The sequence below is a fragment of the Oncorhynchus gorbuscha genome, linkage group LG25 (genome assembly GCF_021184085.1).
Source record: "Oncorhynchus gorbuscha isolate QuinsamMale2020 ecotype Even-year linkage group LG25, OgorEven_v1.0, whole genome shotgun sequence".
Taxonomy (NCBI): Eukaryota; Metazoa; Chordata; class Actinopteri; order Salmoniformes; family Salmonidae; genus Oncorhynchus; species Oncorhynchus gorbuscha.
This window is the reverse complement of record NC_060197.1, coordinates 29,627,352-29,647,473: the sequence shown is the minus strand read 5'-3', so window position 1 is coordinate 29,647,473 and position 20,122 is coordinate 29,627,352. Positions and strand designations below refer to the sequence as shown.

General features: G+C 46.1%; 1 protein-coding gene across 1 annotated transcript in view; it reads right to left on the bottom strand.

Moving 5' to 3' along the window:
- LOC124013604 (fibroblast growth factor 11-like) overlaps positions 1-20,122 on the bottom strand; it is a 128,279-nt gene that overhangs the window by 59,223 nt on the left and 48,934 nt on the right. The window contains exon 3 of the mRNA XM_046327921.1: positions 12,270-12,380. Within this exon, the coding sequence (XP_046183877.1) occupies positions 12,270-12,380 (111 nt within the window). The remainder of the gene's footprint in view (positions 1-12,269; positions 12,381-20,122) is intronic.

Here is a 20,122-nt window from a genome sequence, read left to right as displayed (position 1 = left end):
GTTATTGTCCTAACGTAAGACTGAGTTAGGAAGGACGCCTGTATTTCTGTAGTGACTGGGCGTATTGACACACCATTCAAAGAGTTCGAATAATGAATAACTTCACCATGCTCAAAAGGATTTTCAATGACTGCAATAGGTGCACTTTTTTGTGAGGCACTGGGAAACATCCCTAGTCTTTGTGGTTGAATCTGTATTTGAAATGCACTGCTCAACTGAGAGACCTTATAGATAATTGTATGTGTGGGGTACAGAGATGAGGTAGTCATTCAAAAATCATGTTAAACACTATTATTGCATACAGAGTGATTCCATGCAACTTGCATTAACCAAGGGGTTGAATACTTATCTACTCAAGACATTCCAGCTTTTCATTTTTCACTATTTTCTGAAAACATAATTCCACTTTCAGATTCTGGGCTATTGTGTGTAGGACAGTGACCAAACAAAATCGCAATTTAATTCATTTTAAATTCAGGCTGTAACACAACAACATGTGGAAAAAGTCAAGGGGTGTGAATACTTTCTGAAGATACTGTATCTACTATGTCTTCCACTTTCCTATTAATCTCTCCCTCCCTCCCACCTCTCTCATAACACTCATTCTCTCTACGAGAGTGAGAGTTAGTCCTCCTTTCTCTCTCCATGAAAGGTGTCTCTCTTTCTAATCATATGGATTACAGCAGATAATAGGTCAGCCTGCCGTTTCTCTCTTTCGCTTCCCCTTCTCTTTCTTCCCCTCCCCTCGTTCTTTCTTAAGACACTCGGCGTGGCGCTGGGGAGACTGCTAGATTAATTAAAGTTGTTAGAGTAAGAGACAGAGGGAGGGAGAGAGCGAAATAGAGAGATAGAGATGGGTGGGGGGAGATGGGGAGATAGGCGGCTTTGCTGAATCAATCCCAACAAGTCAATACACAATAAATAAACGAGGAGAACAACAACCAGGAAGGCACGGAGGAGAGGGAGGATGGGGTGATGGATGGAAGGAAGGCATGGAGGAGAGAGAGGAAGGGGAGATGGTTGGAAGGAAGGCATGGAGGAGAGAGAGGAAGGGGAGATGGTTGGAAGGCATGGAGGAGAGAGAGGAAGGGGAAATGGATGGAAGGAAGGCATGGAGGAGAGAGAGGAAGGGGAGATGGTTGGAAGGAAGGCATGGAGGAGAGAGAGGAAGGGGTGATGGATGGAAGGCATGGAGGAGAGAGAGGAAGGGGTAATGGATGGAAGGCATGTAGGAGAGAGAGGAAGGGGAGATGGATGGAAGGCATGGAGGAGAGAGAGGAAGGGGTGATGGATGGAAGGCATGGAGGAGAGGGAGGAAGGGGTGATGGATGGAAGGCATGGAGGAGAGAGAGGAAGGGGTGATGGATGGAAGGCATGGAGGAGAGAGAGGAAGGGGTGATGGATGGAAGGCATGGAGGAGAGGGAGGAAGGGGTGATGGATGGAAGGCATGGAGGAGAGAGAGGAAGGGGAGATGGATGGAAGGCATGGAGGAGAGCGAGGAAGGGGAGATGGTTGGAAGGCATGGAGGAGAGTGAGGAAGGGGAAATGGATGGAAGGCATGAAGGAGAGGGAGGGTGGGGAGATGGATGGAAGGTATGAAGGAGAGGGAGGATGGGGAGATGGATGGAAGGTATGAAGGAGAGGGAGGATGGGGAGATGGATGGAAGGTATGAAGGAGAGGGAGGATGGGGAGATGGATGGAAGCGTGGAGGAGAGAAAGGAAGGGGAGATGGATGGAAGGCATGGAGGAGAGAAAGGAAGGGGAGATGGATGGAAGGCATGGAGGAGAGAGAGGAAGGGGAAATGGTCGGAAGGCATGGAGGAGAGATCGGAAGGGGTGATGGATGGAAGGTGTGGAGGAGAGAGAGGAAGGGGTGATGGATGGAAGGCATGGAGGAGAGCGAGGAAGGGGAGATGGTTGGAAGGCATGGAGGAGAGTGAGGAAGGGGAAATGGATGGAAGGCATGAAGGAGAGGGAGGGTGGGGAGATGGATGGAAGGTATGAAGGAGAGGGAGGATGGGGAGATGGATGGAAGGTATGAAGGAGAGGGAGGATGGGGAGATGGATGGAAGGTATGAAGGAGAGGGAGGATGGGGAGATGGATGGAAGCGTGGAGGAGAGAAAGGAAGGGGAGATGGATGGAAGGCATGGAGGAGAGAAAGGAAGGGGAGATGGATGGAAGGCATGGAGGAGAGAGAGGAAGGGGAAATGGTCGGAAGGCATGGAGGAGAGATCGGAAGGGGTGATGGATGGAAGGTGTGGAGGAGAGAGAGCAAGGGGTGATGGATGGAAGGTATGGAGGAGAGAGAGGAAGGGGAGATGGATGGAAGGTATGGAGGAGAGTGAGGACGGAAGGCATGGAGGAGAGGGAGGATGGGGAGATGGATGGAAGGTATGGAGGAGAGGGAGGATGGAAGGCATGAAGGAGAGGGAGGATGGGGAGATGGATGGAAGGTATGGAGGAGAGGGAGGATGGGGAGATGGATGGAAGGTATGGAGGAGAGGGAGGATGGAAGGCATGAAGGAGAGGGAGGATGGGGAGATGGATGGAAGGTATGGAGGAGAGAGAGGAAGGGGAGATGGATGGAAGGTATGGAGGAGAGGGAGGATGGGGAGATGGATGGAAGGTATGAAGGAGAGGGAGGATGGGGAGATGGATGGAAGGTATGAAGGAGAGGGAGGATGGGGAGATGGATGGAAGCGTGGAGGAGAGAAAGGAAGGGGAGATGGATGGAAGGCATGGAGGAGAGAAAGGAAGGGGAGATGGATGGAAGGCATGGAGGAGAGAGAGGAAGGGGTGATGGATGGAAGGTGTGGAGGAGAGAGAGGAAGGGGTGATGGATGGAAGGCATGGAGGAGAGCGAGGAAGGGGAGATGGTTGGAAGGCATGGAGGAGAGTGAGGAAGGGGAAATGGATGGAAGGCATGAAGGAGAGGGAGGGTGGGGAGGGGAGATGGATGGAAGGATGGAATGAAGGAGAGGGAGGATGGGGAGATGGATGGAAGGTATGAAGGAGAGGGAGGATGGGGAGATGGATGGAAGCGTGGAGGAGAGAAAGGAAGGGGAGATGGATGGAAGGCATGGAGGAGAGAAAGGAAGGGGAGATGGATGGAAGGCATGGAGGAGAGAGAGGAAGGGGAAATGGTCGGAAGGCATGGAGGAGAGATCGGAAGGGGTGATGGATGGAAGGTGTGGAGGAGAGAGAGCAAGGGGTGATGGATGGAAGGTATGGAGGAGAGAGAGGAAGGGGAGATGGATGGAAGGTATGGAGGAGAGTGAGGACGGAAGGCATGGAGGAGAGGGAGGATGGGGAGATGGATGGAAGGTATGGAGGAGAGGGAGGATGGAAGGCATGAAGGAGAGGGAGGATGGGGAGATGGATGGAAGGTATGGAGGAGAGGGAGGATGGGGAGATGGATGGAAGGTATGGAGGAGAGGGAGGATGGAAGGCATGAAGGAGAGGGAGGATGGGGAGATGGATGGAAGGTATGGAGGAGAGAGAGGAAGGGGAGATGGATGAAAGGTATGGAGGAGAGGGAGGATGGAAGGTATCGAGGAGAGGGAGGATGGGGAGATGGATGGAAGGTATGGAGGAGAGGGCATCAGTGGTCTTTCTGGAGATGTTGTGCTGTATTGAGCCGAGAACGAGAGGATCAGCTGTCTGTGTCATGGAGAGAGTTCAACACATGGACAGGAAGTAGATGGACAGGAAGTAGAGGGACTACAAGTAGAAGAAATACAGGAAGTATTGCTCATTCTCAACTTCCGGTTTGGGATGACGGGTGAGAGAGACCTAATACTCGTACTTGCGTCCTAAATAGTAGAACGTTTGAGTATGTGAAAAAATGTAGTTTAATAGTATGTGACATTTTGAAGATTGAGTATACTTTAAAAGCCTGGATGTCATACTCATTTTGGCTTTGACAACAGCTGATCAGTTAGAAATGGGGACATACTAGCGAAATCAATGAATAGCGGGAAACAAAGTATTCTCAATATGTGAAAATAAAACGGGTTATAGTATGTGAATTTTCTTAAATCAAGGATGGTTTAAATGCCAGGATGTTATAGTCATTTAGGCTCTTCATCTCGTAGAATCCGATGCACACTTTCCCACAGTGCATTGGAAGAGGTGAGCTGCGAATGATAGTGCCGGGTTCTCTTCAAGTAGCCAAACAACAAAACGAGGTCACTTCATTGGGAAAATGCTGTACAGCAAAGCTACTGCGGTGGTGTTCAAATGTAAGCTCAGTGGTTTTTTGTTCTCCTTTAAATGAACATGAGTATTGCATCGCTACACCTTTGAAAACAGAAGTCTTCCTCCCCCCAACCCCTTTTTTGTCATTGAAAAGTGCTTATTTTGAAAAGTGTTCCTTCGTCAGAGCTTTTAAACTAAACGCTAAACCATCTTTTGATTTCTGAATGTGTCGGCACCGGGGATTCGGGATGTGGCTGCATTATTGATGACGTGTTAATCGGGCCTTTTGATTTGAACACGTCGATTGTTTTCGTTTTGTAGGCTACATATAGAATTATTACATGTATGGATCCGGCCTTTAGCAGTCATTCTGATCTCGTTTCCAATGATCAGTGCTAGATGGGCGATATGGGCTACGGTAAAGGTCTAATAGTCTCCCTATAACCAGCTTGAGTAGGATTATAACTCCATTCCTATTCTATTCAGAGTTTAGAGAAATTAATCCAATTGGAAATGATCTATTATCAGGTGCATGTCTGTTGAATTTGGAAAGATCCACCCGAACTAGGCCCCGCCCCACCAACTCAGCCAGTCAGTTTTTACTAAACGGTATGTGCTAAATGGTAGGTAGTGTGAGTATGAAGTATGCTAGTATGGGTATTCAGACAGTCACTCATTGTTAAGGGCTTGGGTGTTCGACAGGTTATTGAAGTATAGTGTCATACTCTTTTTATGTTCAAAGCCTGAGTGCACCCCTATCGGGCTGTCACTCATCTCTCATCGCCATGGCAATGCTGCTGTAAGAGATTAGAGTTGCCTGGATGGCTGGTGACAAGCTTCTGCTCCCTCCACCATCACTCACCAATCAGATCAGAGACAGATCAACAGGAAGAGGATAGGGGTCACGAGAGGTCAACTACTATAGAGACCACAAGCCATACCCATACCTCTCTTTTTAGGATATATAATACAAAATATATATATTATTTTCTCAATTTCTCTCTGTCCATCCATCTACTCTCCCTCTCTCTCCCCACCTACTCACACAACCTTTAAACTCTTATCTACCTGCCTCTGTCTGTCTGTCAAACATTTTGTATGCATTTAACCTGACTCTATTCCTTTAGTGCTGTTGTTTCCCTATCTAGTTATCTCATTCAATCCCCTATTCGTGTCTTTCATTCTCCCTCCTGCGAAGCTAATATCTCTTATTCTACTCTCATGCATCTGTATTGTTCTAAATCCTCATTTCTCAGTACCTCTTCTCTTTCTTCACTCTTTTCTCTCTGTCGCCTAGACTCACTCTCTTTCTTTCTCTCTCTCTCTCTCTCTCTCTCTCTCTCTCTCTCTCTCTCTCTCTCTCTCTCTCTCTCTCTCTCTCTCTCTCTCTCGCTCTCTCTCTCTCTCTCTCTTTCGCTCTCTCTGTCTCCCTGACTCGCTCTCTTTCCCTCTCTCTCACACAATAGTTCCTTGATTTCACCTTCTCCATATTCCTCTTCCGCTCATCAAATCAAATCAAATGTATTTATAAAGCGTGTGTGTGTGTGTGTGTGTGTGTGTGTGTGTGTGTGTGTGTGTGTGTGTGTGTGTGTGTGTGTGTGTGTGTGTGTGTGTGTGTGTGTGTGTGTGTGTGTGTGCGTGCGTGCGTGCGTGCGTGCGTGTGTGTGTGTTATTGAGTTACTGAAACTGAAAAGACGATGTCAGCCTAGACCAATCCCGAAGCTGAGAGAGATGAATAAATGTTTTTCGCAGCAGGAATTAGAGAGGATAAAGGTTCAGGGAATCAAGTTAACTGGTCTTTCTGGATTTCTGATGGAATTTCCATTCCTCCCACTCCCCCTGTCCCTCCGGATGGATGGAGATCTCCAAAGCAGGCCAAATCCATTGACACCACCCTTTCAAACAAAATATCTCACTTTCTTGTCTTCCTCTGCAACTCTCTGGTTCTCTGCTTTTCTCTGTCTCAGCCACCCTCTTGTAAACTTATCTCGCAGCCTCTCACCCTCCCTTCCTCTCTCGTTCTCACCCTCTCTCTCTTTCACCCTCTCTCCCCACCCTCCCTTCCTCTCTCTTTCTCACCCTCTCTCTCTTTCACCCTCTCTCCCCACCCTCCCTTCCTCTCTCTTTCTCACCCTCTCTCTCTTTCACCCTCTCTCTCTTTCACCCTCTCTCCCCACCCTCCCTTCCTCTCTCTTTCTCACCCTCTCTCTCTTTCACCCTCTCTTTCTTTCACCCTCTCTCTCTCACCCTCCCTGTATTTTTCTATCTCATCATTTCATTTTCCAGTCTGTTTCTTCTTCCTGCCTTTTTGTGTAGGACGGGAGAGTCCCTCCTCTCTTGCTACATCCTCCCCCACTCCTCTCCTCCTCTCTCCCCCTGTCTCCCCTTCCTCCGCCATGTCCGTCAGGTGGGAGGTCTGGCTCTCTTACACACACATTCATGTCACCGTGACAATCCACTGGTCAGTCCAGCTGGACAGAGAAGAGGTGTCCAAACTCTGGATCCCCCTTCTCTCCTTCTCTCTCTCCATCCCTCCCTCCTCCCCCTTTCCCTCATTACCCCATTACATAACCATCTGAAAGAGAGAGGGGGGGGGGGTAGAGAAAAAGCCAGTCTCTTGTACCTCCCACCAGAGGGGGGAGACACAGTGATTGAATGGCCATCAGTGGCTCACCAGCTGCTCCTTTGGCAGCGCATTCCCTCCTCTCTCTCTATCCTCTTTCCTTCATCTCTCATCCCTCCCCTCTCTCCCTATTCTCTGTCTTCCCCTCTGTTCCTCTGCTCCCTCCCTCCCTCCCTCCCTCCCTCCCTCCCTCCCTCCCTCCCTCCCTCCCTCCCTCCCTCCCTCCCTCCCTTGCTTCCCCCTTTCTCTTTCCCTCCCTTCCTCCATCCCTTCAAAGGTCCAGACCTCTAAAGTCATAGAGGAAGAAAATAAGCATTTTCCCCGAGATGAGAGCAGAGGGGTTGAATCAAGACATAGGTGATGGGGGTGGGTGTATACCCCCATCCACCTTTTCCCTCCTGAGTGTGTGCTGGTTCCCGTGGCCCGACCCGTCGTGGCTGTAAGGGGGCCTTGGGGGAAAGTTCCCATGGCTGAAGCCGGGGGCTGGATCTATGTGCCCAGGGTGGGGGATGGGTCTATGTGCCCAGGACTGGGGCCTTGTGTCTGGGGTCTGTCAGGGGGCCGGGGGTGGAAGTTCCGAGGCCGGAGGCTGAAGGCTGAGGGGGCCGCAGGGGTCATCCTGACAGGCTGGCGTTAGTAAAATGAGCAATTAACTGACAGGGAGGTGCAGCCGCAGTGTGTAATACCCCTGGCCAGGGACCAAACACCCAGGGACCTCCGCCAACAACAGCCTCTCTACTTAATTGTCAGAGCGAGGGAGGGAGGGATGCATCCCATCCCAGTGTCCTTTGACAACTTCCAATGGTCAAATGGACTTTGAGGGAGTTTCTCTATGTGTGTGTGTGTGTGTGTGTGTGTGTGTGTGTGTGTGTGTGTGTGTGTGTGTGTGTGTGTGTGTGTGTGTGTGTGTGTGTGTGTGTGTGTGTGTGTGTGTGTGTGTGTGTGTGTGTGTGTGTGTGTGTGTGTGTGTGTTCGTTGAACATTATTTTACGTCTAGATCTTGTCTTATTTAACCTTGGGTCACATTGATATGAAGAATCACTTCACACAGAGAGAGTCATGTACACATGACAATAAAAACATAAACAACATACAGTTGTGGCCAAAAGTTTTGAGAATGACACAAATATACATTTTCACAAAGTTTGCTGCTTCAGTGCCTTTAGATATTTTGTCAGATGTTACTATGGAATACCGAAGTATAATTACAAGCATTTCATAAGTGTCAAAGGCTTTTATTGACAATTACATGAAGTTGATGCAAAGAGTAAATATTTGCAGTGTTGACCCTTCTTTTTCAAGACCTCTGCAATCTGCCCTGGCATGCTGTCAATTAACTTCTGGGCCACATCCTGTCTGTGTCATGTTTTGTCTTATATTGTCTTGTCATTATGCTTTCCCTTCTGTTCGTTTCCCCCTGCTGGTCTTATTAGGTTCGTTCCCTTTTTCTATCCCTCTCTCTCCCCCTCCCTCTCTCTCCTCTCTCTATCGTTCCGTTCCTGCTCCCAGCTGTTCCTCATTCTCCTAACTCACTCATTTAGTCTTTTCACACCTGTCCCCTATTTTGTCCTCTGATTAGAGTCCCTATTTCTCCCCTTGTTTTCCGCTTCTGTCCTTGTCGGATCCTTATATGATGTTCGCTGTGCTGTGTCATTGTCTCGCCCTGTCGTGTCTTGTCTCCTTCAGATGCTGCGTGTGAGCAGGTGTCTAAGTCTGCTACGGTCGGTGCCTTCCCGAGGCAACCTGCAGTCAATGGTCGAGTCTCCAGTCTGTCCTCGTCACTACGAGTGGATTTAAGTTTTTTCATGTTTTGTTTTCTTCTTTAATTGTCCAGTAGTATTGCTTTTGCCTTTTACTGGAATAAAGACTCTGTTTTCGCCAAGTCGCTTTTGGGTCCTCATTCACCTGCATAACAGTCTGATGGCAGCCCATTATTGCATCAATGCTTGGAGTTTGTCAGAATTTGTGGATTTGTGTTTGTCCACCCTCCTCTTGAGGATTGACCGCAAGTTCTCAATGGGATTAAGGTCTGCGGAGTTTCCTGGCCATGGACCCAAAATATCGATGTTTTGTTCCCCAAGCCACTTAGTTATCAGTTTTGCCTCTATGGCAAGGTGCTCCATCATGCTGTAAAAGGCATTGTTCGTCAATAAACTGTTCCTGGATGGTTGGGACCTTCCTGCTGCCATTCCTGAGCAATCTCTGTACTGGTGGTGCCCCGATCCCGCAGCTGAATCAACTTTAGGAGACGGTCCTGGCGCTTGCTGGACTTTCTTGGGCGCCCTGAAGCCTTCTTCACAACAATTGAACCGCTCTCCTTCAAGTTCTTGATGATCTGATAATTGGTTGATTTAGGTGCAATCTTACTGGCAGCAATATCCTTGCCCGTGAAACCCTTTTTGTAAAAAGCAATGATGACGGCACATGTTTCCTTGTAGGTAACCATGATTGACAGAGGAACATCAATGATTCCAAGCACCACCCTCCTTTTGAAGCTTCCAGTCTGTTATTCGAACTCAATCAGCATGACAGAGTGATCTCCAGCCTTGTCCTCGTCAACACTCACACCTGTATTAACGAGAGAATCACTGACATGATGTCAGCTGATCCTTTTGTGGCAGGGCTGAAATGCAGTGGAAACGTTTTTTTGTGGATTCAGTTCAATTGCATGGCAAAGAGTGACTTTGCGATGAATTGCAATTCATCTGATCATTCTTCATAACATTCTGGAGTATATGCAAATTGCCATCATAAAAACTGAGGCAGCAGACTTAATATTTGTGTCATTCTCAAAACGTTTGGCCACGACTGTACACATGCGTATAAAACAATACAATTCAACACAACAACTAAAATCACATTCAACTACATAGAGGTCCTTAATCAATAATGGAAATGCCTGAGTGACACCAGCACATCTAACTGCAGTCAACTCTGCAGATTGTTCCACAAATTAGGGGCAAAAAATACAAAACACAGATTTTCCCAAATCTGTGGAGACTGGAGGGATCTCTAGTGTTATCCATTCCTGTGAACAGGTTTGGTAACTCATGATTGTATCTTAATGAATGATGTTACATATAGAGGGAGTTTCTGTCAGATTGCTTTGTAAATAAATCAAAGAGAATGCAGCTTTCTTCTTCCAGACAGAGAGGTCCAGCCCACATTTTTGTGGGATTTTAGGACTCAATGATGAGCCCTAAAATTGTCCCCTGTGATAAAGCATATTGCTGAATGGCGTGTGTGTGTGTGTGTGTGTGTGTGTGTGTGTGTGTGTGTGTGTGTGTGTGTGTGTGTGTGTGTGTGTGTGTGTGTGTGTGTGTGTGTGTGTGTGTGTGTGTGTGTGTGTGTGTGTGTGTGTGTGTGTGTGTGTGTGTGTGTGTGTGTGTGTGTGTGTGTGTGTGTGAAAGTAGCGTGTGTTTGTCCTGTTTGCAAGAGAGAGCAGGGGAAGCCTGGGTAGGCCTGGTCCATCAGAACACTCCAGACTCTGTGACTGTGTCCATAATGGAAACCTATTCCCTACATAGTATACTACGCAATATGGAACCTGGTCAAAAGTAGTGTACTACAAGGGGAATATGGTGCAATTTGGGAGGCAGCTTGTCTCTGTAGAACTCAGATATGAATCTGACTGTTTCCTCCTTAATTATTTATCTCCATTTGCTGCTGATTTGGCCCTTTACTGACTGGCCTCAGCACACTCTGCAGTGGGGTGTGTAATTACACACATATACACACACATGGACACACACACATGCAAACACACACACGCATGGACATGTACACAGGCAGACACACACACGCATCCGGGCATGCACGTAAACACACACTTTTTTCATAGGAGAGGTCAGGGAACAGGTTGGGGGTCCCACCCTGGGGCTGATGGCAGAGAGAAAGAGAGGGGGAGAAGGAGAGAGGCTGAGGAGACTACGCTGTAGTGAGACAAAAAGCTAGGCAGGTCCATCAGCCACTCAGAACCACAGTTGTGGTGTATGAGAGGAACTTCTGCTCCCTCCACAGGGAGGCCTGCCATTCTGTTCTGGCCTACAGTAAATACAAAATGAGATATTCCAGACCTTGATCATAGACGCTCAAACACATACACAAACAGAGACGCATGCACACACTTCGCACACACACACACATACACACACACAAAACACTAATCTATCCCAGTCAATATTCTGTGCGGTGGGGTAGATGATTATGCCGTTGTGATGTCAATCACTCAACAATTCTACCGTGCTGTGGGAATGAATAAATCATCTGCTTTTAATGAAAAGTGAACCATTTATGAGTCCTGTACTGGGCTGTACATGCCAGATCTCTCTCCATCCGCCTCTTTCTCTCTCTCCCTCTCTCTTACTCTCTCTCCCTCTGTCTTTTTATCGCTCTTCATCTCTCTCTCTCTACACCTCTTTCCTCTCGCTCTTCACCCTTCCCTGCCTCCCTCTCCCATCCTGCACTTCACCTCTTCCTCTCCCCTAAGCCTGTTCCCCTTACAGAAAGCTCACAGTAACGGTAAGCCTGATGTAAGGATTGATAGAGTTATAGTTGTTATGAAATATACCGTAACTCACACTCAAAAACACTTCACAGTTGTCCTCTAATCTCTGAACAAACTTCAATACCCCAACCGGGACCTGTTATGTTATGCAGTGATTTACTGTGCTTACAGTTTCTATACTGTACCTACCTAAAAAAGTGTCCACACTGGCTAAAGTGTAAGAGCCCTGTACACATCTACAATATATTTAAGATTCACAGACTGTTATGCAGTAACTTTTGTACAATAACTGTCTAAAAATACGTACTTTCTAAAGATTCTCACTGTGCCTATACAGACTTTTATATTTCAATACAAACTGTGGACAGACAGACAGACAGACAGACAGACAGACAGACAGACAGACAGACAGACAGACAGACAGACAGACAGACAGACAGACAGACAGACAGACAGACAGACAGACAGACAGACAGACAGACAGACAGACAGACATGTGTGAGACTTACAGAAGGACACCAGGGTTAGAGAGACAGACAGACAGACAGACAGGCAGGCAGGCAGGCAGGCAGGCAGGCAGGCAGGCAGGCAGGCAGGCAGGCAGGCAGACAGACAGACAGACAGACAGACAGACAGACAGACAGACAGACAGACAGACAGACAGACAGACAGACAGACAGACAGACAGACAGACAGACAGACAGACAGACAGACAGACAGACAGACAGACAGACAGAAGGACAGCAGGGTTATACAGACAGACAGACAGACAGACAGACAGACAGACAGACAGACAGACAGACAGACAGACAGACAGACAGACAGACAGACAGACAGACAGACAGACAGACAGACAGACAGACAGACAGACAGACAGACAGACAGACAGACAGACAGACAGACAGACAGACAGACAGACAGACAGACAGACATACTTACAGAAGGAGCTGCTTTCGTCCTTTGTGCCGTCCATGGTGCCATCCGGAAGCATCTGGAGGTAGAAGCCATGCCGGTTGTAGAGTCTCGTGACAATGCCTTTCAGTTGGGGCTCTGCAGGGGGACAGGACAGGGTTCATTTGTGTCCTCATATTGCATGATAGTCAGTGATGTTTGCACTCAAACTCAGCATCTGGGAACAAACAACAGTAAAGGAAGATTCTACACTCTAATGTATTTTCTCCCAAATATATTACAATGTGATTTACACTGAAAGGCAGCATCTATGTCCACAGTGGCCTTCTCTATTAAATTATTTTGTATTGTTTATCTGACCTTTATTTAACTAGGCAAGTCAGTTAAGAACAAATTCTTATTTACAATGACGGACTATTGATGGGACCTTGGTGCCTGCTTAAAAAAGGGTCCGTGTCTACGATGAGGGCAGGTAGGGTGTGTGTGCCTGCCTACTGCCTAGCACGGAGCATGTTTTGTTAAAGATGAATAGCATGTGAGGCTGTGCTGCTCTGTTCGCGATAAGGCAGAAGAGCGAGAGAGAGAGATAGGAGGAGCGCTAAAGACAAAAACACAAACAAGAAAAACTCGACTGCGCTACTAAAAGTTTAATGACACGGGACCACGTCTTCCATCTACTGTGACGCTCCGTTTTGTAGTTTACCGAGTATGTTCTGAGGCAGAAAAATAGTTTGTAGAGCTAACTGGGCTTTGTATCTCCAGATGAACAGAGTTTACCTGCTACATTTGCAGGCTCTTATTGTGTAGTAGCTTCTGGTTGACAGCAAGCGTGCTAGCTAATGCTACGGGACAACAGCAGTCGTTTACCCTTCCCCATAACCATGGCTGTAACTACATTTACATTTACATTACATTTAAGTCATTTAGCAGACGCTCTTATCCAGAGCGACTTACAAATTGGTGCATTCACCTTATGACATCCAGTGGAACAACCACTTTACGATAGTGCATCTAAATATTTTAAGGGGGGAGGGGGTGAGAAGGATTACTTTATCCTATCCTAGGTATTCCTTAAAGAGGTGGGGTTTCAGGTGTCTCCGGAAGGTGGTGATTGACTCCTGCTGTCCTGGCGTCGTGAGGGAGTTTGTTCCACCATTGGGGAGCCAGAGCAGCGAACAGTTTTGACTGAGCTGAGCGGGAACTGTACTTCCTCAGTGGTAGGGAGGCGACCAGGCCAGAGGTGGATGAACGCAGTGCCCTTATTTGGGTGTAGGGCCTGATCAGAGCCTGGAGGTACTGAGGTGCCGTTCCCCTCACAGCTCCGTAGGCAAGCACCATGGTCTTGTAGCGGATGCGAGCTTCAACTGGAAGCCAGTGGAGAGAGCGGAGGAGCGGGGTGACTACATATGAGGACACAGGTCTGGGCCTTTTCTGAGAAGTAAAAATGAACCAGTCAAAAGATTGGACACACCTACAAGGGGTTTTCTATATTTTTTATTTTCTACATTGTAGAATAATAGTGAAGTCATCAACAATAAAAATAACACAATCATGTAGTAACCAAAACAGTGTTAAACAAATCCAAATCTATTTTATATTTGAGATTCTTCAAAGTAGCCACCCATTGGCTTGATGACAACTTTGCACACTCTTGGCATTCTCTCAACCAGCTTCACCTGGAATGCTTTTCCAACAATCTTGAAGGAATTCACACATATGCTGAGCACTTGCTGGCTGCTTTTCCTTCAATCTGCTGTCCAACTCATTCCAAACCGTCTCAATTGGGTTGAAGTCGGGTGATTGTGGAGGCCAGGTCAACTGATGCAGAAATCCATCACTCTCCTTCTAGGTCAAATAGCCCTTACATAGCCTGGAGGTGTGTTCGGTCATTGTCCTGTTAAAAAATAAATGATAGTCCCAATAAGCCCAAACCAGATGGGATGGGCTGCAGAATGCTGTGGTAGCCATGCTGCCTAAGTGTGTCTTCAATTCTAAATAAATCACTGACAGGGTCACCAGCAAGCATCCCGGTGGGAACTACGCATGCAGAGATCATCCGTTCACCTACTCTGTGTCTCACGAAGACACAGCAGTTGGAACCAAACATCTCAAATTCGGACTCATCAGATCAAAGGACAGATTTCCGGTCTAATGTCCATTGCTTGTGTTTCTTGACCCAAGCAAGTTTCTTCTTATTATTGGTGTCCTTTAGTAGTGGTTTCTTTCCAGCAATTCGACCATAAAGGCCTGATTCAGGCAGTCTCCTCTGAACAGTCAATGTTGAGATGTGTCTGTTACTTGAACTCCGTGAAGCATTTATTTGGGCTGCAATTTCTGAGGCTGGTAACTCTAATGAACTTGTTCTCTGCAGCAGAGGTAACTGGTTCTTCCTTTCTTGTGGCGGTCCTCATGAGAGCCTGTGTCATCATAGCGCTAGATGGTTTTTGCGACTGCACTTGAAACTTTTTTTAAATTATCCGTATTAACTGACCTTCGTGTCTTAAAGTAATGATGGACTGTCATTTTTCTTTGCTTATTTGAGCTGTTCTTGCAATAATATGGACTTGGTCTTTTACCAAAAAGGGCTATCTACCTTGTCACAACCCAACTGATTGGCTCAAACGCATTAAGAAGGAAAGAAATTCCACAAATGAACTTTTAAGAAGGCACACCTGTTCATTGAAATGCATTCCAGGTAACTACCTCATGAAGCTGGTTGAGAGAATGTCAGTACTGTATATTTTGTACTCAATAAACACAATCAACTATGGTCATAGTTGGGGCACCACGGAAAATCTTCAGACTATAAAGTTATACTTTTCCGAATATAACTCTTCAGATATTTTAATATTTGATCAATTAGTCTTCTATTAATGAATTATTCTTTACCTCACGCCAATCTCATTCTAAACATTGTAAATTGTTGGGTTCTGCACGAACCCAGCCTAAATTATGAATCATCCATACACCAATTGGCTTAATAATTTATTTACTAAGTAACAGAAATGCATAAACTCACAGAAATGCATAAACAAACAAATATTGGTTACTAACAATGATCGGGAAGATTCCCTAGTGGGCTAAAGAGATATAACGGCTTGGTGCACAAAGGGAAGGGGGTGTGGAAGAGAGAGCGGGAAAGACAAAATGGATCACTACACACAGTGGATAATTGTATTCATTGAAATGCTAATCCTTTGCACATGAACACTCGCTCATTCGGGAATCATTGCAATCAATATATTTACGCCATTGTGTAGTTGTTGTCTTCTCTGTTGGGAATCGTTGGTCAGTTCATCAGAGAGTCTCTGGCTACTCATGGTGGCGACTCCTGATAGTATCCGTTGTAATGGAACCGTCAGGCGTCCATTGTTCTTAGAATAAATGTTTCAGCTGTTGTCGTTATTCGCTTCCGAGGTTTGCATAATTTCTAGCTAGTAATTAGTATCTAAGATTATTCTACTCTCATTCTTTAGGGATCGATAGTCTGAGTTTATTTCCAGCTGTGTAGCCAATGCTCCACGTGGTATGGTTAGGAATTCAACAACCATTGCAACCTTAGCTTACACTGAGGTTTTTGTGGTCTTAACTGTTCGCAAACACAGCTCACGCTGTGGGTTTGCTTAGTCTTAAGAGGATTTTCTCAGGAGGGGCTTTTATTCGTAACAGTAGAAGAGGGCGGTTCCATGATGCCAGATCATGTCTGTGCTCATGGGGGCGTGGCCGCTGACTAGTTACATTCTTACATACATCATTTCACAAATAGTTTCATCAGAGATATAGTTGTGTGTGTTTCCTGTACTTCGTGAGGTCACCAAGTGAAACACACTCAACATAACTTAAGTGTCCACGGACCATTCTCACAAGTGGACATAGTTTCATTTGACCATTTGGGGGATTTAGGAGTTTGGCCACGTGAAATCCTTTGAGGCTGTAATTGCTGCCAAAAGTGCTTCAACAAAGTACTGAGTAAAGGGTCTGAATACTTACGTGAATGTGATATTTCAGTTTTACATTTTTTTTACATTTGCAACAAATTCCAAAAACCTGTTTTTGCTTTGTCATTATGGGGAATTGTGTGTAGATTGAAGAGGAGAAGAAGAAAAAACAATTTCATCCATTTAGGCTGTAATGTAACAAAATGTCTGAATACTTTCCGAATGCACTGTATCTATGTAGAGTTGAGCATTTTATGCAATTCATCATTACAACTGACTGAAGAGTTGCTGATGCTACTTGTCAGGGTGAATCACTTCTCATATTTCCCCCTTTCAGGGGTATAACATCACAATTGCATATCTAATAGGCTATGTGTTTGTAGATTGACTGAATAAACCTACAGCAGCCAAGGTGATAATGGTTAGGGTCATTTTTGCTTGTTGATTTCTGTTCTATGGGACATTTTTAAGTGTTTTAATTGTACCGAAATGCAGTAAACTTATTCCGGACCTCACTAAAACTCAAACCCTGGTTACAGCCCTTCCTACAACAGGGAAAATCTTTCCCATAAGACCTCAAAAGAGCAGGGAAATAATATGTAAATACACCTGGAATCATGCTATTTAGCCTTTCAACCTCCAAAGAGCAAGGAAATACACCTGGAATCATGTAGCCTGTTGAGAGCTACTGTAGCGTGCTAGCTAATGCTACAGGACAGCAGCAGTTGTTGTTTTCTGCCTCCACACAACAGAATCCTACAATTTAGAGCTCAAATGAGCAGGGAACTACTGTATGACATGAAGTGTGTTGCATCTTATGTAGCATCCTAGCTAGCTAACACTGTGCTATACACTGAGTGTACAACACATTAAGTACAGCTGACAAGGTGAATCCAGGTGAAAGCTATGATCCCTTATTGATGTCACTTAAATCCACTTGAGTCAGTGTAGATGAAGGGGAAGAGACAAGTTAAAGAATGATTTTTAAGCCTTGAGACAATTGAGACATGGATTGTGTGTGCCATTCAGAGGGTGAATGTTCTAACTGGTATAGGCCTATTTCTATTTTGCCCTGTTTATCAAAAGTTTTGGAAAAACTTCTCAATAATCAACTGACTGGCTTTCTTGATGTCTATAGTATTCTCTCTGGTATGCAATCTGATTTCCACTCAGGTTATTGATGTGTCACTGCAACCTTAAAGGTCCTCAATGATGTCACCATTTCCCTTGATTCTAAGCAATGTTCTGCTGCTATTTTTATTGACATGGCCAAAGCTTTTGATACGGTAGACCATTCCATTCTAGTGGGCCGGCTAAGGGGTATTGGTGTCTCTGAGGGGTCTTTGGCCTGGTTCGCTAACTACCTCTCAAAGAGTGCATTGTATAAAGTCAGAACATCTGCTGTCTCATCCACTGCCTGTCACCAAGGGTGTACCCCAAGACTCGAACATAGGCCCCATGCTCTTCTCAATTTACATCAACTCTCATCCATTTATATGCAGATGATAGTCTTATACTCAGCGGGCCCCTCCCCGTATTTTGTGTTTCAATGCTCTACAACAAAGCTTTCTTAGTGTCCAACAAGCTTTCCCTGCCCTTAACCTTGTTCTGAACACCTCCAAAACAAAGGTCAAGTGGTTTGGTAAGAAGAATGCTCCTCTTCCCACAAGTGTTATTACTACCTCTGAGGGTTTAGAGCTTGAGGTAGTGCCTTCATACAAGTATTTGGGAGTATGGCTAGACGGTACACTGTCCTTCCCTCAGCACATTTCAAAGCTGTTGGCTAAAGTTAAATCTAGACTTGGTTTCCTCTATTGTAATCACTCCTCTTTCACCCCAGCTGCCAAACTAACCCTGATTCAGATAACCATCCTACCCATGCTAGATTATGGAGACATAATTTAGAGATCGGCAGATAAGGGTGCTCTCGAGCGGCTCGATGTTCTTTACCATTCGGCCATCAGATTTGCCACCAATGCTCCTTATAGGACACATCACTGCACTCTATACTCTTCTGTAAACTGGTCATCTCCGTATACCCGTCGCAAGACCCACTGGTTGATGTTTATTTATAAAACCCTCTTAGGCCTCACTCCCCCCTATCTGAGATATCTACTTCAGCCCTCATCCTCCACATACAACACCCATTCTGCCAGTCACATTCTGGTGCGGAACTCAATATTATACACAACAGAGATAATCCTTTACTTTAGACCTCCGAAGAGCAGGGAAATACTGTACCGACAGGGAATGTCAGAATAGTTAAGCGCCGCAATCAAGATTTAAGGAACGACATTCAAATATCCACGAGGATACATTATTAGGAAAAATAGTTCAAAAAGGGTTCTTCGGCTGTCCCCAAAGGACTAACCTTTTTGCTTCCAAGTAACAACAAAAAGATCACATGGGTGGTCAAACATCAGACAAACAGGGTCCGAGTTCGACAACTTGGTTGTAATCTGTAATCTCCATTCTGGACTGGAGTATTCTTCACACTTCAAAAGAAATGTTGTAGTAACATCACACACGCATACACAGACACAAAAACACACACAAACACACTCACACTCCCCCTCCTGTCAAGGTTAAAAGCAGCAGTATCCGCTGTGAGTGGTGTGGAGGCGGGGGATCATGTCAATTAGACTGGGCTGTGTTCAGCAGGACGTCTGGGGGTTCTGGAGAGGGCAGGTGCGAGCCGAGGAGAGCTTCCCCCTCCTCAGTGCCTCCTGCCAGGGCTGGACAAGCTGTTAGACGGACCCTCCCTTGTTCTGTATGCTAAACACTGCAGCGGCACTCCCACTCTACACCATCTCACATGCACACACAGACAGTCCCACCCAGCTCATCCCAAGCTCCAGCCATCACCGGCGTCTGATAGAGAGAGCCATCGATCCAGGGTTATGGCTCTCAGGGCTGTACAGGACATTTTTACTACTCTGGTTGTGAAGCAAGAGGTAAGAAGACAAACCAAGTGGACACTAGACTTGTCAGTCCCAATATTCCCCTGTGACTCCCATCTAACTTGACCCATTCCCATTGGTTTCTTTGTCATGTCGGAGGGCTGTGTGTAGGATCTGAGAGTTCTTATATGGATGTGTGTGTGCAAGTTCTGAGATGGACATATGAGTGTTGGCAGGCCTCATCCCAGAGAATGGCAGTGAGGGACACATCTTAAGGAATGGGGTTGGCAGGGGGCAGAGGGGTGAAGCAGACATGCCAAAGACTGTAGCCGTCACACACAGAGAGATGCCCACAGTGGGACCTCACTCTATTTTTTCAGTTTACATTTTAGTCATTTAGCAGACTCTGTTACCCAGAGCGACTTACAGTAGTGAGTGCATACACTTTCGTACTGGTCCCCCGTGAGAATCAAACCCACAACACTAGCATTGCAAGCTAGCATATGCTCTACCAACAGAGCCACACGGGACCTCACTGGCAATGTTTCTCCCTCTTTCTTTCTCTCTACTCGCCATCTCTTCCTTCTAGTCTCCTGTCTTTCTCTCTCTCGCTCTCTCTCTCTTTATCTTTCCTTCTCTCTCTATCTATCTCTCTCTCTCTCTCTCTCTCTCTCTCTCTCTCTCTCTCTGGATCATTCTCAGTAACGCCATGTACACAACCGTTCAAAGGTTTGGGGTCACTTAGAAATGTCCCTGTTTTCCATGAAAACATACATGAAATGAGTTGCAAAATGAATAGGAAGGTTATAAATAATGATTTATAATTGAAATAATAATTGTGTCCTTCAGAACAGCTCAAAAGGGTTGAGATCCGGTGACTGTGTTGGCCACTCCATTATAGACAGAATACCAGCTGACTGCTTCTTGCTGCTTCCTGCTTTTTCCCTAAAAAGGGAAGAGGCAGGAGGAAGGAGGAAATTGTCTCCAATTAAGCGCCATCCACAGGGTATGTTAGGCGTTGCAAAATGAGGTGATAGCCTTC